At 37.8% G+C, this 20,921-nt stretch overlaps 1 protein-coding gene across 3 annotated transcripts in view; it reads left to right on the plus strand.

Annotated features, from left to right (window-relative positions):
* The window catches only part of NBAS (NBAS subunit of NRZ tethering complex), a 192,291-nt gene that overhangs the window by 57,892 nt on the left and 113,478 nt on the right, over window positions 1-20,921 (plus strand). For all 3 annotated transcript variants that reach the window (XM_074895621.1, XM_074895620.1, XM_074895622.1), the window contains exons 30-33: window positions 2,614-2,837; window positions 6,405-6,517; window positions 10,307-10,420; window positions 20,338-20,451. In XM_074895621.1, the coding sequence (XP_074751722.1) occupies window positions 2,614-2,837; window positions 6,405-6,517; window positions 10,307-10,420; window positions 20,338-20,451 (565 nt within the window). The remainder of the gene's footprint in view (window positions 1-2,613; window positions 2,838-6,404; window positions 6,518-10,306; window positions 10,421-20,337; window positions 20,452-20,921) is intronic.

Genomic DNA, 20,921 nt, shown 5'->3' on the forward strand with positions numbered 1-20,921 from the left:
AAATTTTAGTACTAGATCTTACTAGAAATTAGGGTACTTATCTTAATATAAAATTTCTACTGTTTTTAACCTCTGTACCAGATGATTAAAAAAACACAACAAAGGGTTTCGAAAAAATTATATTGGAATCTAAAAATGCTTTGAAATACAATGCATCCATGTTGTATGCAAATACAATGCATCCATGTTGTATGCAAATACAATGCATCCATGTTGTATGCAAATACAATGCATCCATGTTGTATGCAAATACAATGCATCCATGTTGTATGCAAATACAATGCATCCATGTTGTATGCAAATACAATGCATCCATGTTGTATGCAAATACAATGCATCCATGTTGTATGCAAATACAATGCATCCATGTTGTATGCAAATACAATGCATCCATGTTGTATGCAAATACAATGCATCCATGTTGTATGCAAATACAATGCATCCATGTTGTATGCAAATACAATGCATCCATGTTGTATGCAAATACAATGCATCCATGTTGTATGCAAATACAATGCATCCATGTTGTATGCAAATACAATGCATCCATGTTGTATGCAAATACAATGCATCCATGTTGTATGCAAATACAATGCATCCATGTTGTATGCAAATACAATGCATCCATGTTGTATGCAAATACAATGCATCCATGTTGTATGCAAATACAATGCATCCATGTTGTATGCAAATACAATGCATCCATGTTGTATGCAAATACAATGCATCCATGTTGTATGCAAATACAATGCATCCATGTTGTATGCAAATACAATGCATCCATGTTGTATGCAAATACAATGCATCCATGTTGTATGCAAATACAATGCATCCATGTTGTATGCAAATACAATGCATCCATGTTGTATGCAAATACAATGCATCCATGTTGTATGCAAATACAATGCATCCATGTTGTATGCAAATACAATGCATCCATGTTGTATGCAAATACAATGCATCCATGTTGTATGCAAATACAATGCATCCATGTTGTATGCAAATACAATGCATCCATGTTGTATGCAAATACAATGCATCCATGTTGTATGCAAATACAATGCATCCATGTTGTATGCAAATACAATGCATCCATGTTGTATGCAAATACAATGCATCCATGTTGTATGCAAATACAATGCATCCATGTTGTATGCAAATACAATGCATCCATGTTGTATGCAAATACAATGCATCCATGTTGTATGCAAATACAATGCATCCATGTTGTATGCAAATACAATGCATCCATGTTGTATGCAAATACAATGCATCCATGTTGTATGCAAATACAATGCATCCATGTTGTATGCAAATACAATGCATCCATGTTGTATGCAAATACAATGCATCCATGTTGTATGCAAATACAATGCATCCATGTTGTATGCAAATACAATGCATCCATGTTGTATGCAAATACAATGCATCCATGTTGTATGCAAATACAATGCATCCATGTTGTATGCATTAATTGAGAAATTAATGAGGCAGTAAGGATTTGCAATTCACATGTGAGATTTGTACTGGGATTTTTTTTAGCATAATGGTTACTCTATTCTGCTTGCATGACAAGTGACTCGTGTTCTCTTTGAAGAAGGCCTTCATGTTCATAAATTTTGAGAGTTAAATTATATGTATGTGATCTTTAAGGAAAAAGGGTCAGCTGTCATACTTAGCATCTTTCACTGTTCCTTGAGGATTAATATATTGTGAAATGGAAGGTGATCCAATTGTGTGATGTTTTTTAAGAAACACTGAAATGTTTTCCAGAGCATTCTTTCTAGTGAAGGAATACTTTAATTTCAAGATGTGACTGGACAGAGTGATAGATAATCTCATCTATGCTCTGTTTCCCACAAAAGATTGGACCAGATGATCTTTTGAGGTTCCTTCCAGCCTGGCCTCTTCTGTCATTCATTGATTCTTTTTATTTTATTACATAATTTAAATCCTTTGAGAAAGGCCATATTGTTGCAGCTGCAATATGCATTTAATCATTTCAGAAAATATGTTGGTCTTCATTAAGACAGTACTGACTGTATTTAAAAGAAAACAATTTATTTTTGAAAGGAATTGAGATTATTTTGAGTGTCTTAAAGTAGACGAAACTTTGACCTGAAAATATGTTAGGTGTTTTGTGGCAGATGCGGCGTTGTATTAATATGCATTCTTTGAAGATAGTCTTAGTTGAAAGTTAAAAACATATGCTCAGTTCAGAATATTTTTAATTTCTTCAGGAATACAGAATTTCTTCTCATATGTTGTAGGATTTAAGGTCTTACTATGGAACTGCTTTTCCATATTCTTACATCCTATTAACAAATCAGAATGTAGGTTTAAATAAGTTCTGACCTCTAAGTCATACTGGAAAAAAGTTAATAAGCTTTTTCCTGCAGGAACTAGAAATAACTAGCTACTAGTTAATTTTAGCTTTACTTAAATAAATTGTGGAGATCATCTCCTTGGCAGACCTTATGCTTTCTGCTTGGGCTGAATATACTCTTGTGACTTCAAAGATACTTCTATTCAAAAGGATTGGTTCCATACAATGCAGGTAAGCTTACTTGAAGCTGCTGCTGCAGATTATTACATTATTGTTCTTTCTTTTAGATACTCACAGAAAGTCTTTTATGCTCAAGCAGTATAGACAATATCCACTTGGCTGGGGAAATGATGCATTGCAGTATTTGGTCAATGGATCTACCAAGTTCATCAAAAGGAAAGCCACAGTACCAAGTCAGCTATGGTAAAAGTATTGAACTAGTTTTGGCTGCTGGCAGAGAATATTTCAATTCTTCAACAAGTTTGACGGATAGCTGTATGGATTTGGCCAGGTATATTTACAGTTATCATATGCATGAATACATACTGCTCTTTTAATTGAAACTTGAATTTTATTTTCCTTGTAAGAGGGGGTGAATCTTATATGAGTTTATTTCTCCTCATGTAAAATTACATGGCAAATGGAAACAGTATCTTTGGCTCTGTAAGTGTTTTTTTTTTTGTTTTTTTTTCTTTGTTGGTTGGAGGGGTTTTTTTGTGGGTTTTTTTGTTGTGTCTGTGTTGGTCATCCCATATTCTGTCCTGCTTGCTTTTTGTGTATGTGTGTACACCACTGCGGTCCATGGTTGCTGGAATGAGTTGTAACAGGATTCATGTTGAAGAAGTGTGCAAGTCTTTCTCTATGGATAAGAAGATTTTTGTGTGTGTCATTTGAACCTTTTTCATGTTATGGTATTAAACCACAATTCTGGCCCCCAGTTAGTATCAGAATAGAATATAGCATTTTACTGAGTAATTCATTTCTTTTCTTACTTTGGTCTTTCCTGATTCTGAGAGTTCATTTGAGGCAATCTGTCTTTCTTTGTTACATTAAGAAGTAAGCCAAATAATCCTTCAGAAAAGAACAGAGCAGCGTTTGAGGTTGCAGTGTGGGTGGGTGTTCATTCTTCTATAGATTTAGATATGGAAGTATTTTCTTTCACAGTTAAAATACAGTTAGGTAAAATAATTGTATTAACTATATAGAAGATTGATGTCTTAGTTTACCCTAAATGTTTAAAAGAGGCATGTCAATATTTCCAGCTTTTTCTTTTTATTCTAAGACTTTGCTGTTTCATTGCTATTGTTGTTATGTACTAATCTAAATGAGTTTTCCTTTTTCCTTAATGCACTTATTTAAAGAAAACTCAAAAAACCAAACTACAATCCAAACAAGAAAAAACAAAATAAAATCCTGTAACCAAACAAAAATGCATATCTCAAGTACAGAGGAAGACATGCCTTCATAAAGTACTACTTTCACTTAGACATGAGTACACTTACCTACTAATTACAAGAAAAAGACCAAATTATTTTTCTTACCCTCAAGATACAAATTCATTTTGACCAATAATGGTATGTACATACACGTTACCAGATTGTTCTGCGTACTGACTATAGTAATACAGTCAAACTGTTTGTAATTTCTTAATTTGAAAAAGGTTAATTAGTTTTCCTAAATTCCTATATTGTTACTATAAAGTTTTATAGATTGACAAATCATCTATTCTTTTAGGGGTTAAAGGAAGAATATTTTTGCAGTTTGCCGTGAGTGATGGTTAGATTATCCGTAAATTAACTAGAAAATGACTGAAAAAGTATTGTCGTCTTCTCCCTAATAACTAGCAGCTTGTTTCTCTCTTCCATCTCAGATGCACATACAGATGAGTATGAGGGTTTTTTTTCTTGTGGGGTTTTGTTGTTTGCTTATTTAGTGAAGGCATTATTGCTTTAGGTGAAGGTTGGAAGACTCACTTTTACACTATTAATTTTATAATGCTAGCTCTATTTCTGAACTTTTATTGAAGACATAGTTATTGATTGTCATTACTGTGTATAAGCACTTTATGTAAATACTTACTTTGGAGGCCTAAAAGGCCCAAGCATTTTTATTTTTAAATATATGAATATTTGTATGAATAAAATTTTTTTATTACTTTTTTAAATCAGTTGAGCTTTTTTACATTTTGCATGCTAGGGCTACTAGCTACACTGTGCAAAAGCTGCAATCACAATGAAGCAGGTGCATCAGGGGGATGGAATATCTTTCCTGTGGGAAAGGCTGAGACAGTTGTGGTGGTTCATCCTGAAGAAAAGAAGGCTCCATGGAAACCTTATTGCACGGCCTTTCAGTACTTAAGGGGGGGCTTATAAGAAAGATGGGGATAGTCTTTTTAGTAGATCCTGTTGTGACAGGACAACAGGTAGTGGTTTTAAAGGGAGTAGATTTAGACTAGATAAAAAAATACAAGTTTTTCATAATGAGGGTGATAAGAGTGGAACAGCTTGCCCAGAGAACTGGTAGATGCCCAGGCGCTGGAAAACATTCAAGGTCAGGTTGGACAGGGTGAGCAACCTGATCTAATTGAAGATGTGCTTGGTTATTGCAGGGGAGGTTGGACTAGAGAGCCTTTAAAGGTCCCTTCTAACCTAAACTATGCTATGACTCTATAATCATTGTGAAAAACTGATTTTAAATTGTAATAAAATCAGGGTTTATTTAGTATTGTCTTTCCCCAATCTCTTATTGAGAGTCTTTTCCATTAGCAGGTTCCTGAAATACAAAGCATCATTGTTTTTAATATCTCAAAAGGGTCCCATGATCAACTTTCATCTTACGGTTCTACTGTTAGGTTCAGAATGTGCAGTTTATAGCTCAAATGATTGCTATGAATGTCTGACCATGTGTTTTATTCTGTTTCATAAGATGTTTTGGTCCTTCTCTGACTTCAATCATTTCTTTCATGGTAACTTAATTACCACAGCGTGTAGGTCTCCTAGTAACCTTCCTCTATGAGTTGTTCCAGGCAGAATGTATTTATCTTCTCTTTCGCTAGCTCTCTTGCCTTCCACTCCTGTTTTAATCTCCACTTCACCCTGAAATGTTTGTCAGTGCTCCTGAAAAATGTGACGAGTTCAGATGGGAATGTAGCTCACACAATTTTTTTTTTTTAGTAAACATGTCTATTTCTTAATTAACATGTAGAGATGAAAGCCATATGACAAACTGCACAAATAAAATACTTCCCTAATTTAATGTGCATGATGAATTAAGCCATTTTAAATTATTAAGACTCTTTTGCATGTGGATTTTTTCTTAAACATGTATTAATGAAGCTACATATGAACACACTGTGCCAGAATGCAAGTTTGGTTTAAAAAACTTATATAAAAGCTGATTACGTCAATATAATATTCATTAAACATGAATATTTAAAATTGTATTTAAAATGATTTGTTATTAATAATTGTATGCATGAATTCATCTTCAGAGCAATTTTGTGTTTGTTTTTTTATCTTTTTTTTTTTTTTTTCACTTGCTGGACCTAGTTGAGGAAACTGCATTTGTGACAGTGCCTCTCACATTTCACTTCCAATTAAATTCATACTAATGTTTGCTTTTATCTTCTAGTGTATGGCAACACCAAAACACAATAGTGATATGCGAGATGTTTCCTTAATAACTACGTATTTAAGTACACGTCTTCAAAAACTTTTGTCAAATTCATTGCAGGTCTGAATTCAAGAGTGTTTAGGCTATGATCTTACCACAGCGAGGTGAAGAAGGTTGTGGCATTCCAAGAATATAGTTTTCTTAAAACGTTTAGCCATCTGTAACAGAGATACAGTGCCAAACACTTAAAATGTATGTTACAGGACTAATTAATATTTTGACACTTCATGAGCACAGTAAATTGCTGGGGTGGGGGGGTTGTTGGTGTTGGTGTTTTGGTGGAGGTTTTTTGGGGTTTTTTTTGGTTTTTTTTTGGTTTTTGTTACTCGCAGGTGAACTTTTCCCACAAATTTATCTTAGAATTTATTCCACAATTTTTAGAAAAAATTGTTTCCTTCCTGTTTAGGTGCTGTCTACAACTTATTGTAGATTGTCCGAGTGCTATTCAGGAGGAGCTAGATCTCATTCGTGCTCTCGGTTACCTTGAAGAATTTGGCGTGAAAATACTACCATTACAAGGTACTGCATATTTTTATTCTTTAAATGATTGCTTGCATCACAGGCATAAATACGCATGACATAGCTTATCATTGCCTAAGTGTTGCGTGAGTAAACTAAAGGGTCCTTTCCCTGACTCCACATGGCTTATAGGCACATACCAAAAAATAATTTTTTAAAAATGTTTTTCAGTTGATATAAGAAAGGTGTCTGTGTATGGAGTCTGTGTTTTAGGACTTCATTTAGCAGGACTCTTTAATAAAGTCTCAAGTATCAGAAGTTCCTGGTGACTTCAGTAGAAGTAGTTTGAGCTTACCTTTTATTTGCAAAATAATTTGCACTTGCTTATATGCTGATGAGCTTTAAAAGAATGGGTGGGAGATTGGTGCTTCATTTATAGGCAGTTTTAATGTATCCACGGGGCTGTTTCATTTAGAAGTATATAAAACCCAATGACAAGATAAGTGACCTTTTACAAGGTATTTCTTCTGATAACTTGTTTAAAACTTTAAATCTGTTTTGGAGCTCTGACTCCAATGCTATGGAAAGTTGTTGGACTGAATTTGGGAAGAAAGGATGATTAGGGACAGTGAGATAAAGGTGAAAATGGAATATATTGCAGTATATTTTATTGCTTATAGATTGTGCCAAGCTAACAAAGCTCATGGCTTTGTGGTGAGATGACCTTTTCTGGATGCCAGGTGCTCACTGGAGTCACTCTGTCACTCCCCTCCTCAGCTGGAGAGGGGAGAGAAAAATATAACAAAAGGCTCATGGGTCAAGATAAGGACAGGGAGAGATCATTCACCGGTTAGTCATGGGCAAAACAGACTCAACTTGGGGGAAAATAAGTTAATTTATTACCAGTCAAATCAGAGTAGGATAATGAGAAATAAAACCAAACTTTAGAACACCTTCCCCCCACCCCTCCTTTCTTCCCAGGTTCAACTTCATTCCCGATTTTCTCTACCTCCTCCCCCCAATGGCACAGGGCGACAGGGAGTGGGGGGTTGCAGTCAGTTCATCACCCCTTGTCTCTGCCGCTCCTTCCTCCTAGGGGAGGACTCCTCACACTCTTCCCCTGCCCCAGCGTGGGTCCCTCCCACAGGAGACAGTCCTCCACGAACTTCTCCAACATGGGTCCTTCCCATGGGCTGCAGCTCTTCACAAACTGCCCCAGCGCGGGTCCCTCCCGGGGGGTGCAGCCCTTCAGGCACAGGCTGCCCCAGCGCGGGTCCCCCACGGGGTCACAAGTCCTGCCAGCAAACCTGCTCCAGCGGGGGCTCCTCTCTCCATGGGGCCACAGGTCCTGCCAGGAGCCTGCCCCAGCTCAGGCTTTCTGCAGGGTCACAGCCTCCTTTGGGCATCCGCCCGCTCCGGCGTGGGGTCCCCCACGGGCTGCAGGTGTGTGTCTGCCCCACCGTGCCCCTCCCTGGGCGCAGGGCACAGCTGCCTCCCCATGGGCTGCACCACGGGTGTGGGGGAATCTCTGCTCCGGGCCTGGAGCACCTCCTGCCCCTCCTTCTGCACTGGCCTGGGTGTCTGCACAGTTGTTGCTCTCGCGCATTCTCACTCCTCTCTCCTGGCTGCTGTTTTGCACAGTTGTTATTTTTTTTTTCTCCCTTCTTAAATACGTTATCCCAGAGGTGTTATCAGTGTCGCTGATGGGCTCAGCCTTGGCCAGTGGCGGGTCCATCTTGGAGCCAGCTGGCCTTGGCTCTATCAGACATGGGGGAGCTTCTGGCAGCTTCTCACAGAAGCCACTCCTGTAGCTCCTCTGCAACCAGAACTTTGCCATGCAAATGCAGTACACTTTATTAACAAAAAAACCCACTTCTTTTCTAAGTGAAAGAAATACAAGGGAGCTCATCTACCTGGCTTTTAGTGAAGCTTGAATATATGGTACGTGGGCAACTGTGTGAAACCACATGAACACTGGTATTAAAAGCACTCTAAAAGAACTGGCTGAGAAGAGCACTGAGTACCTCCTGGCATTGTGCAGAGAAGTACTGGGGTTTATGGAAAGCACTTTTGGATCTATGGAAAGTAAGGTGGATATTGTTAGTGGCTGTTGATACTACGTGTCCCTTGTTGTTCTCTTCTTTTCCAAGTATTCCTTCAAAGCGAGGTGATGCTCTATATGTTCTGCTGAGAAATTTTACCATTATGGGACTGAGAATAAGTTTGATTTCTAGATCTTGCAATATTGAGCTGTTGACATCTAGGGCAGAATTATTTTTTTTATTCAGTGTTCAGCCTGTAGAAAACGACATGTATATTTTCATCTTTTTTGATGTGGTCGTGAAGGTATCATTTAAACAAAAGTGGCAACATAATACTGTATCAACTGATTTAGATTAATTAGAATATGTGAAATCATGCATGCAGTTTCATTAATGATTCTGACTTACCTTTCTTCAGTATCTTTCATGTAAATCAAATTAATAAGATTAAAATTATGTTTTAAAATGTTAATGAAAGCCTTTAAATGGTCAGTTACTTTGATAGAATGTCATTAAAATAACATTAAGGGTCAGTTATTCCCACAGTAAGAATTAGCAATAGACTTTTATTTGCACTTTTATGTTTAGTTTTCTGCAGTTCCCCCCCCCCCCCCCCTTGTACTTTTAGCAAGCACAGCAGTTAAGGTTGCGAACTACTATTACAATGTATTTTAAGAAAATCTGGTTTGGAGACTCCTTATTAACATAAAAGGTGAAGTAAAGTCCATCTTTAAGTGATTGACACATGCTATTTTTTTCAGATGACTTTCAGTTATGTTAGATATTTCAAAAAATCTTGCTTATACAATTAGTGAAGGAAAACATCTTACTGCTGTATACTAATATAAGTGTGATAAAATATTAGGAATTAAACTAAATGTGTAACCTTTTCCTGCTTTTCCATCTTAATATGTTTTAGTCTAATTTGATTTCCAGAACTTATTAATAGAGTTTTCATTATGCAAGTTCTTTGATCTTATTGAGAGGCCTAATATCATGTTTTAAACTCTTCATTAGCATACTGGGCTTATCCCCCATGCAGACATTAATGTCTTACTGAGTATTAAGTGGAAGATCTGTATACTGTTCCACAGTGTTTTGAGAACTTGCATAGTATGAAAATGTTATCTTTTTAAAGCAGCAGCCTGAACTTAGCCACCCACTAACTAGCTAAAAAGAGCACTGAAATTGGTTCGTGATATTAAATTATACAATTAAAGCAATTGTTTAATTCATGGTAAAATCTTTTTTGAAACACAGCACTAATTATATGCTTGTCATGATATGGTTGACACAACCTGGTGATTTGCAGACTATCCCTCCACCTCTGCAGAAAATATTTATGTAAATTAAATCAGCCTGAAGATTTTGACTATGACAATTCTTTCAGTCTGTGTGATGTCTACCCTAAAATAAAATGTAGTATGAAATATGAATTATTTACAACATTCTGAATTAAAGCTTATGTCTGTTTTAGCAGTTATTCTCAGAATGTTGCAAAAGTGACATTTAAAAAAACATTGTATGTGGTTAGTCATATTTAAAAACATTGAGTCTGAAAATCTGAAACAAAAACCAAGTTTTAATTATGGTCAGTCTCCTTCTTCCTCCTTTACCAGCCTTACTTGCTGGTGTTTGGGGCTGGATTGTAGTGTAGGATTTGCATGCAAGTAACTTTGGGCTGGTTTTCAGATTGTGTTTGCATTCTTATACTACTTAGCCCTCTTTCTACACCTGTATTGTTTAACAGAAATACAGCAGTAGGGTTCATTTGTACAGTTGCTAACACCAGTTCTTCTTTCAACAGTGCGTTTATGTTCGGATCGACTTAGTCTCATCAAGGACTGTCTTGCTCAGATGTCAACAAACTATAAACAGTCTGCTAAGCTCCTGGGACTTGCAAATTTGCTAAGGGTTGCAGGTGAGCTGTGTTAATAAGACACTGAATTGCATTTGTGTTATGCTTTAGGACATTTGCATGGATCATTAGAATATGTGTTCAAGAAAATTGCTAAAAAGTCATCTGGAAGAGCAGTCATTGAGAAGGAACTAAATACTTCACATCAAATAAATTTTTATCTGTAAAGCAGTTGATACAGTTAGCCGCTCTCATGTTCCACTAATACTTAAAATAAAAACAGCTTTGTCTAATCTGGATTTTGTGTAAAAGCTCATTTCAGATTGGAGGAGTTGTGTTACAGTTCATTGGTAGTACTAAAATTCCAGTAAATCTTATTGTCTCTGTGAAGTAGGGTAGTTTGATTTAATAATATTCCCATTTAAGTTGGAGGGGAAAAAAAGTAATCTGTAATGCATAAACTTCAGATGGTTGACTTATGTATATGCTTTGTATATCTCCTTTGTGCACAAAAAGTAATGTGTTAGCTTGAGTATTCATTTGAGAAGCACAACATCTTCAAGGATTGAGTCTTAAGGATATTAGAATTTTTTTTTTTTCCTATTAGATAACCTACCTAAAGTGTCTGGCAGACCTTTTGCTTTTGAAAAATACTTCATCAGTGCAACTACAAATACAATATTGCTATATTTTTATGATGTAGAAATAGAGTATAGAAATATAGAATAGAAATTCATATTTCATGCAGTGTGGTATATCAAATCAGTGCATTCTGACTTTGTCACTATGCACGCCTGGCTAATTCCTTTCTCTATTTGTTAAACCATGTAAGATTTTTTTTTTTCTTGAATTTTCAGGAAGCTTGGTACTGTCAATTTTTGCACAGTATTCTATATAGCAAGGGCCATATTCAAGGGGGTTGAACAGAGGTGCAGAAGTTAAGTTGTTGACCTCCCAAGATGCCTAGGTCCTAAGGGAAGGAATCGCTGGACATGTCATGACTCTGATAAACTCAGTGCTCCTGTTAGGTAGTGCTGCTAGGTGAAAGATGTCCGAGGGCAGGGAGTGGTACCCGGTTAGATAGCAGGACCCAATCTACATATGTGTTTATTGTACATGTAATCTGTTCTGTAGAAAAAACTAGAATGATGGTCATAACTTCTTTCTTCTTTGCTTGCAAGACTTTTGGGAAAAAAATGTCCCTATTGATTCGTAAGACAAGATTGTTGTACAGCTCTTTCCCTCTCCTCGCTGCTTCCTCCCACATCAAGTTAAATTCTGTCAATTTCTATTCTTAATATTCTTTGTTCCTTAGGCTAATGCTGCTGATTTTTGTTTTACCTTCTTTTTGATTCTAAATGATTCTCTTTGTATGAGAGAAGTAAGCAAATCCACAGTGATTTGATGAATTATAAAAACACAAAGTATTTTGTCCAGTACCGTTATCCTAGTGCCTTAGTTGTAGATCAGCATCTACAGTGCCCCGTTATGTACCTTTTAACAGGGAACAAACTCATGGCTCCCATCTCCAGAGAGTGAAAGATGAGAGGCAATGTATATTAGGTAGAGACTTCATATAGAGCTTGTTGATACGGTAATGTCTGTGTGCTGGTGTTATAATCACAGTGTCACTTAATGAGACACCACTGAAAAAAGAGATTTAAGAGAGGTATGTAAAACTAGAGGATAAAATGGTCTCCTGATTTTCTCGTCCATGTGGTTGCTGGACTGGAGGAAACCAGAAGATGAACGTGTGAGGTGGTTAATTTTTAAGCAGGTGAATGATTTAATAAGTACTACTTACGCTACAAATTGCATACTTGTTCTAAGAGTGTTAGGTGCTTTAATGGTGACTTTAATGCCTAACCTTGGGAATAATGCTACTGGTTGTTCCTGTGATAAGTATGAAATTTTAGTAGTAAAAATATATTTCAAGAGTGAATCTTGGGAAGGAATAAGCTACTTCAACATTTGCTTTTCTTGTCTCTTATGCTGAATAAACAAATATCTTGGTTGCTTTTCAAGTTATCTTTTGGTTGTAGAATAACATTTATTTGAAAGGACAAAATAGCAACAAAACATTCCCAGTAGTGAGTTTCTGTGGTGATGGATGTGGTAGATTGTTGCTTTTTTTTTTTTTTTTTTTTTGTGGCTTGGTGTGGTATTTTTTTCTTTAAGCGTTTGTGATTAAAAGCCATTTCACTGTCACTGAGGGTTAAACTAGTCATAATATTTATATAGAAATACTATTTTTGAACAGTATATTAAATTATAAGCAAGATAGGGATTCAGTATGAGAATCCCATAGTTGTGATTTTATCTAAACTTATTTGTTTTGGGAGATAAGGCGATGGAAAACAGGTTTCTTTCATTCTAAGTAACTCAGTATTTCTTTAATCTTTTTTTACTTTTTGTGGACTTGAAAGCTATGAGCAGCATACCACTATTCCTGCATATTTTTTTGTGCATGACACTGCATCCCACTGACAAGTATCTGGGAGAGTATCCAAACGCATACAAAGGAAACACGATTGTCATTGCTCTTCTAAGTCATGCATGCAAATGCAATATTTTCCCAACAGATTAAACAGTCTGTAGAGCTTTAGTCTTTAGTCCTTAATTACTAATGTATGTACTTCCAATGAGTGGTGAAATAGGTAACCTTACACTGAATTTAAAGTTGTATATTATTTTAATAGCTAGCTTAATAATACCCTTTTTTAAAGTGGAATGCTGGTATAGGCTTAATCATAGTCTGTAAATGAAGAGGCTCTTAAATTGTAATAGTAGATATTAAAAAAAACATATTCAAACAAGACATGTAGAGACAGTATTTCTGTATCTGTTGACGTATAATTTTAGTTATTGAGTTGCAGTTAGTTATTAATAAGAGTTATTTTAGAACTTGGTAGCCATAAGAATTATAACAAATGCTGGTAATATTCCACAGATTAGTTTGTAGCTAAAAGGGCAGCTCACACAGATTTTAAGATTTGTGAATATTTTATTTTAAACTGAATATTAGAAAAGGAAAACCTTCTTGCAGTTTTAGCACAGATAGTCTTTGTTATCAGGTTTAAAACAACTGGGAAAGGGTAACTTGATTTCTAACAGCTCATGATAAAAGGGAATGGTTTTATGCAGATATATTGAGATGAGTTTGGATATTGAAAAAGAATCTGGGGATTGAACTTTATGGACTTGTTTAATGAAGAATTAGATAAAAGCACTGCTGGAAGGAAGAATTGGTTTTTGTCCCTAATTGGTTTTCACTACTTATACGATTATCCTGATTTGAGCCACCTTTGCTGTGAAAGAAGTTCTAATTTTGTCTTGTGGAACATACTTAGCAGTATTGGTTATGCATGTTCAAATATCAGTCCCTTCCCTTACCAATCCACTGTGTGTAGCTACAGTAGACTGCTTTCTTGTGCTTTATCTGCTAACTGGAGGAATCTATTCAGTTTCCTGCTCTTTGTTCTCCTTCCACTCCACTGCATATTGATTACTGATCATGAAAGACCTTGCTACATCTGTCCATAGCTATATAAATTTTATACATATGTGTGTGCATATATAGTATATGCTATGTTATACTACTATATAGCCTATAAAATACTGTGAGCATATATATTTTAATTTCAATTCTAAAAGAAGGCATTTGCTACGCATACAAGGGTAGAGCGCACATGGTCATCCTCAAGGAGTTTCGGGAGCTGTGTTCTCTGAATACAACTTGTTTAGAGAACAGCACTGAAAGCAAGCAATAGAATTTATATTAATAGTTATCAAAGCTAAAATATTGCCTCAGTAATGATATATCAGCTAGCTTCTTAATTGCTTTGAAGTATTTGATTAATGACAGTAAACTCCACTCAAGCCTCACGTCACTACCTCTGTAAAATAAGCGCAGAAGTATTATCTTAATTTCACAGATGGGCAAAGTGAGTGAGGGAGAGTGTGCTCAGCATGACAGCCAGAAAATTTGCACCTGCTCAGATAGCTGGAGCTGTTCTATGTCCTGTGATGCTCACTTAATCCACACTCTCAGTTAAGAAAGGGTGTGAAAGAATTCACTTTATGCAATTACTTGCTTAGAAAACAGAGGAGCAATAGTAGGGAAAAAAAAAGCTTATATAGCAGAAATTAAGAGTATCTTCTCTACTGTCACCTTGTTTCAAAAATATCTACTGAACATTGTTTTTTATTTCTTGAGTCAGGCTCTCTCGAAATGTCTTCTGTTAGTTATTCTCTTTTCTCACAACTTTCTATGATAATTTAGTTAATCTTAACATCCATAAACTAATTCTTGTAACTTCAAGCTTTGCTCACATTCTTAAACCAGTGAATTTATTTTTGAAATCTACTTGTTTCAACAATGACTTTCTTGCCTGACACGTGTGGAAGTAACCATACAGATGGTTTCTGGTCTCCTAAACGTAGGTAACGTGGAATTTCTGAAGTAATACATACAGTTGTTACAAGATTTGATGTTTAAGGTTTCACTCAAGATAATGTAGATACATCTACTCACAAATAGCATGCATCATACCGAAAGTGTTTCTGTAAGCTGCTTTTTTTTTCTTTCTATGACCCACATTGGATCAAAACTTTTAAAAAACATCCTTTATTTTTCAAGACAAAATGATTTTCTGTTATTTCTGAGCTCCCAGATTTTTTTTTCTCTCATCATTTGTAATAGAATCATAGAATTATTTAGGGTGAAAAAGACCTTTAAGATCGTCGAGTCCAACTGTTAACCTAACGCTGCCAAGTCCTACTAAACCATGTCCCTAAGCACCACATCTATTTAAATACCTCCAGGGATGGTGACTTAACCACTTCGTTGGGCAGGCTGTTCCAATGCTTGACAACCCTTTTGGTGAAGCAAGTTTTCCTAACATCTGATCTAAACCTCCCCTGGGTCAACTTGAGGCCATTTCCTCTTGTCCTATCGCTTGTACTTGGGAAAAGACACCAACAACCACCTTGTTAGAATCTCCTTTGACGTATAATGCCATATCTGCTTGTATCAACTTTGATCTGAATGCTAAACGTGATAATGAAATGATATGGAAAGAACTTTGGAGACTTAAATCACACTGGGTGGAGTAACCCTTAGTATATAAACGCATTTTCCTTATGATGTAATGAGGCAGTAGTCCAAAGGAGCTGAACACACACAAACTTTCACAGATAATAAAAGCGAAACAAAAACTAAGATACTCTTTCAAGTTTCTGAACTTGATTTGTTTGAGCCTGGATGTCAGATGTGACCAGAGAAGGTACCCTGCTGAATCTCCTCTTTGTGAACAGAGAAGGGTTAGTGGACGATGTGGAGGTTGGAGGCTGACTTAGGGCACAGCGATCACAAAATAGAGTTCTCTAAGAATAGAGAGGTCAGGAGAGAGCTAAGCAGGGCTGACATCCTGGACTTCAGGAGGGCTGACTTTGTCTTGCTTAGGCACCTGCTTGAAAGGATCCCCTGGGAGACTGTCCTGAAGGGTACAGGGGCCCAGGAAGGCTGGTCACTCTTTAAGAAGGAAGTGCTAATGCTTCAGGAGCAGGCGGTCCCCAGGTGCTCTAAGAGAAGCCGACGCCAGAGAAGACCACCCTGGCTGAACAGGGAGCTTTGGCTGCAACTCAGGGAGAAAAATAGAGTTTACAGCCTTTGGAAGAAGGGGCTAGCCACACACAGTGATTACAGAGAGGCTGGGAGGCTATGCAGAGTGGAAATCAGAAGAGCTGAAGCCCAACTGGAAATAAATTTGGCCTCTGCAAACAAGGATAACAAGAAAAGTTTCTCTAAGTATGTCAGTAGCAAAAGAAGGTCCAGGGATAGTCTCCATCCCCTGCTAGATGCAGGAGGAAACATGGTAACAAGTGATGAGGAGAAGGCTGAGGTGCTTAATGCCTTCTTTGCCTCAGTCTTTAATAACAAGATTAGTTGTATTGATGAAATCCAGCCTCCACAGCCAGAATACAGAGACTGGGAGAAAGACCCCTCTGCAATCCAGGAGACAGTCAGTGACCTGCTGCATCACACAGACACACACAAGTCTATGGGACTGGATGGGATACACCCGAGGGTGCTGAAGGAGCTGGCTGGGGTGCTTGCCAGGCCACTTTCTATCATTTACGAGCAGTCCTGGCTGACCGGGGAGGTCCTGACGATTGGAAATTGGCCAATGTGGTGCCCATCTATAAGAAGGGTCAGAAGGATGATCCAGGAAATTACAGACCCGTCAGCTTGACTTCGATGCCAGGGAAGCTGATGGAGAGCTCATCCTAAACACCATCGTGCAACACATGAGGGACAACCAGATGCTCAGGCCCAGTCAGCATGGGTTTATGAAAGGCAGGTCCTGCCTGACAAACCTGATCTCCTTCTACGACAGGACAACCTGCTTATTGGATGAGGGAAAGGCTGTGGATGTAGTTTACCTTGACTTTAGCAAGGCCTTTGACACAGTTTCCCACAGCATTCTCCTGGCAAAAAATGGCTGCTTGAGGTTTGGACAATCACACACTTCACTGGGTAAAAAACTGGCTGGATGCCTGGGCCCAAAGAGTTGTGGTAAACGGAGTTAAATCCAGTTGCTGGCCAGTCACGAGTGGTGTCCCCCAGGGCTCGGTTTTGGGGCCACTCCTGTTTAACATCTTTATTGATGATCTAGACGAGGGGATCGAGTGCACCCTCAGTCAGTTTGCAGATGACACCCAGTTGGGTGGGAGTGTTGATCTGCTCGAGGGCAGGGAGGCTCTGCAGAGAGACCTGGACAGGCTGGAGCCATGGGCTGAGGCCAACTGGAGGAGTTTCAATGAGGCCAAATGCCGGGGGCTGCCCTTGGGCCACAACAACCCCCAGCAGCGCTACAGGCTTGGGGAGGAGTGGCTGGAGAGCTGCCAGTCAGAGAGGGACCTGGGGTGTTGATTGACAGCCGGCTGAACAGGAGCCAGCAGTGTGCCCAGGGGACCAAGAAGGCCAATGGCATCCTGGCTTGTGTCAGCAATAGCGTGGCCAGCAGGGACAGGGAAGGGATCTTACCTCTGTACTCGGCACTGGTGAGGCCGCCCCTCGATTCCTGTGTTCAGTTTTGGGCCCCTCACTCCAAAAAGGACATTGAATGACTCGAGCGTGTCCAGAGAAGGGCAACGGAGCTGGTGCAGGGTCTGGAGCACAGGTCGTACGGGGAGCGGCTGAGGGAACTGGGGGGGTTTAGTCTGGAGAAGAGGAGGCTGAGGGGAGACCTTATCGTCCTCTACAACTACCTGAAAGGAAAACTGCAGAGAGCTGGGTTTGAGTGTCTTTAGCCTAGTAAAAAGCGACAGGACAAGAGGGAATGCCCTCAAGTTGTGCCAGGGAAAGTTCAGACTAGATATTAGGAAGCATTTCTTTCCAGAACGGGTTGTTAGGTGTTGGAATGGGCTGCCCAGGGAGGTGGTGGAGTCCCCATCCCTGGAGGTGTTTAAGAGTAGGGTCGATTTAGAGCTTAAGGATATGCTGTAGGTGGGAACTGTGCTAGGCAAACGGTTGGACTAGATGATCTTAATGGTACTTTCCAACCTTGATGATTCTGTGATTCTTTAAGGCAGAATTGCTATGTAATGTAATAAGGTCACAATTCTAATAGTTTTTCTCATTGAACCTTTCTTGTTTTTAAATCTTGGATGTCTGTCAGAATGGCAAGGGGAACAATTTAGAATTCAAAACTTTCACTTTTATAAGACTGTTATTGAAAACAGTTTGAAACGAGGTGTTACAAAGCTGAAGCAGTGAATTTTTTCATGTTTGAACAGAAGAACAAGACCATTCCTCTGAACTGCAGTGGGTAGTATTGTAAATGACTGCACCATTGAGGCAATGAAATCTGTGTGAAAAAGGGCTCGGGCTCTGAGATGCAAGGGATTCGCTAGTCATGTCAGAGCGGCATAACAGCGTGTGTCAAAATAATGGAAGTTTAAATGAGTCAACAGTGGAGATAAAATGAGCAAGTATAGCCGTGGACTGGAAGGAAAATGATCCTTATATTTTATGCTTGTGCTTTCGTAAACCATGCACAGATGTATCCTACTGCATCAAAACTAACTAGCTAAAACAGTGGGAATGGCGGACTTGTATGCTGACAGCTGCTCAAGCATGGTGAAGAAAACCTTTCTTTGCTCCATGTGTTCCTCATCTCTTCCCTCCAGTCCCACTGATTTTTAAGTAGTAATAAATAGCAGTCATTATTTTATCTAGCTGAAATCTGAGGGACAATAGTTTATTTCTCTTGCCTTTCTGTGTCTGCTACTTAGTCAAATCTCTCTGTAAGTAGTAAACCTGTCAGGGTGAAGTGGGTGTCAGGAGGTGAATGGCAAGTACAGATCTCTTACAGAAATGACAGTTCACATTTAGCTTGCAAGATAGAAGCACTATTTTGTCATCTGTAATTACTTTTGCCTGGATGAGAAATTCCCCGGTTTCAGAGGGCAAAATTTTGCAACAGAAGAGCCTTGGATGTGATTAATTTGGAACATCGTGGTTGGCACTATGTAGACTAAGAGGCCAAAAGATAAAATGATGGGAAGCCAACCAGTTCTCCCAGCTGAGTTAGTCATGATGTGCTGGGATTAGGAGAATCTTGATTGAGTTCAGTAATTAGGGAAGCTTCACTTCCCTGAATGTCATTCTAGCACAACTGCTATATCTCTTCTTTTGAGAAAGCTTTAAAAGGAAATTTGCTTTGCCTGTGGTGATGGACCTGCAAAGTAGAGTTAAAAATAACAGCTATACAATTTAAGCACATATATTCTTTAAATCGTTTTTGAAACCAGAGCTGTTTAACCTTCTGAAATATTTGCATTTCACAAGTTGTAGCAATACAGTTTCATAAATGAGTGACCTTTTTAGATGAGTGTAACAGTAGTGACTGTGTAAAATCGCTTTTAATAATAGGGGAGAAGCATTAGCAAGAAGCTTGCATTGAAAAAATCCACTCATTTTTATTAGCTTCTCGCCATCCTTCTTTCCTAAATTAAAATGAATAGGATGAGATTATTTTCCCTGTGTATGTTCAGTCACCTTTTCATACAGTGCATGGACATAAACACTATTTTAAGCACAAGATTGGACCAGCTGATATCAGTAAAGTAAATAACTTCCATTCTCTTGTGTTCTCTCAAAATTGAAAAAAGATTTTTTTAAAAAAAAAGTATGACTGGTAACAGGTGACAGGTATAAATGTTATTTGTATTGATTCTAACTGGCTTTGAAAAAGAGGTAAGTTGTCTGATTAGATTTTCATCTGTGAATGATGAAGTATTAAAATTAAGGTCATGACGTTTTTTGACAATCATTCTTGATGAAGCTTTACTCAGAAGAAATCAATAGTGTCTGAAGTGTCACTTTTGACTCATAACTGGGGGAATAGCATTGTCCAGAAGTTCTGGTGATCAAGATGCATGTATGGAGTGAAAAAATAGTTATGGCTCTACTCAGTTTATGAGGGTAGGGTTGTGCTTACCACATTTCATTAATTATTTGGCCCCATGAAGTGGAAGTTTAAACTGGGGCTTTGTGTACTTTAGGAAAACAGAAATGTCAAAATAATTCTTCTACTACAGGTCACAGAAGTTGGATTTTTTTTCCTCTGTCAGGATTTTAATTTATATGTCACTTACCTTAATTATCAATTTTGATCTATGTCTTGGCCATCACATAAATACAGTTTTTCAAAACTTTTTTTTAATCTAGACATAACATGCTGTACTCTTTTTTTTTTTTTTTTTTTTTTTAATGCAACTATGATGGCAGTGTTTTTTGAAATACATAACTGTTTCTATTCTTTCTTTCATGAAAGAGCAGATACTTTGATTTCTGCTTTGATTTCAAGACAGGCTTTTCATGTTGTGGCATATAGTTTTCTTAAATAAAGCAGCAAGTTTAAGTTGACCGTTTATTCCATTTAACTGATAAAAACGTTGAATTTTTCTTACAGGAGATGATCAGATGGAGAGAAAAGGTCAAGTTTTAATCCTTTTAGTGGAACAAGCTCTCAGTTTCCAGGACTACAAAGCAGCTAGTATGCATTGCCAGGAGCTCATGGCCACAGGTGAAGGGAATAAGTGGAAGTGGCATGGGGTGATGGTGGTGGAAACCTGAGTTCTGCCTCTTGGCTTACTAAGAAATATGGTACTTCAGATTGGTCCATTTCATTCAAAAATCTGTTACATTTTGTTTATGAAAGTCAACTGACATCTCCATGGAATGTAAATGTGTACAGCAAATACTGTATGTAGTAAGATAGCTACCGAAGTATTACACATGTAACTTCAGGGAGCTTTTCTATATGCCTTAGGAAACCACAGCTTCTTATTCATTCTATACTGTACCTCTCTAACAGGTAAAAATACGTGACTGCAGATAGTAGGAATGTGAAGGTCTTCTGGATGTCCTTTCTATCAAAACTCTTAAAATATTTGTGTAATTTGTGTATGTGGGGTTATGAGTAGAGATAAGTGACATATAAGTATTAAGATACTAAGGAAGATGGGATTTGTTTGTTCTGCTCTGTTTTTTCTG

Source organism: Athene noctua, chromosome 1, assembly GCF_965140245.1.
Source record: "Athene noctua chromosome 1, bAthNoc1.hap1.1, whole genome shotgun sequence".
Taxonomy (NCBI): domain Eukaryota; kingdom Metazoa; phylum Chordata; class Aves; order Strigiformes; family Strigidae; genus Athene; species Athene noctua.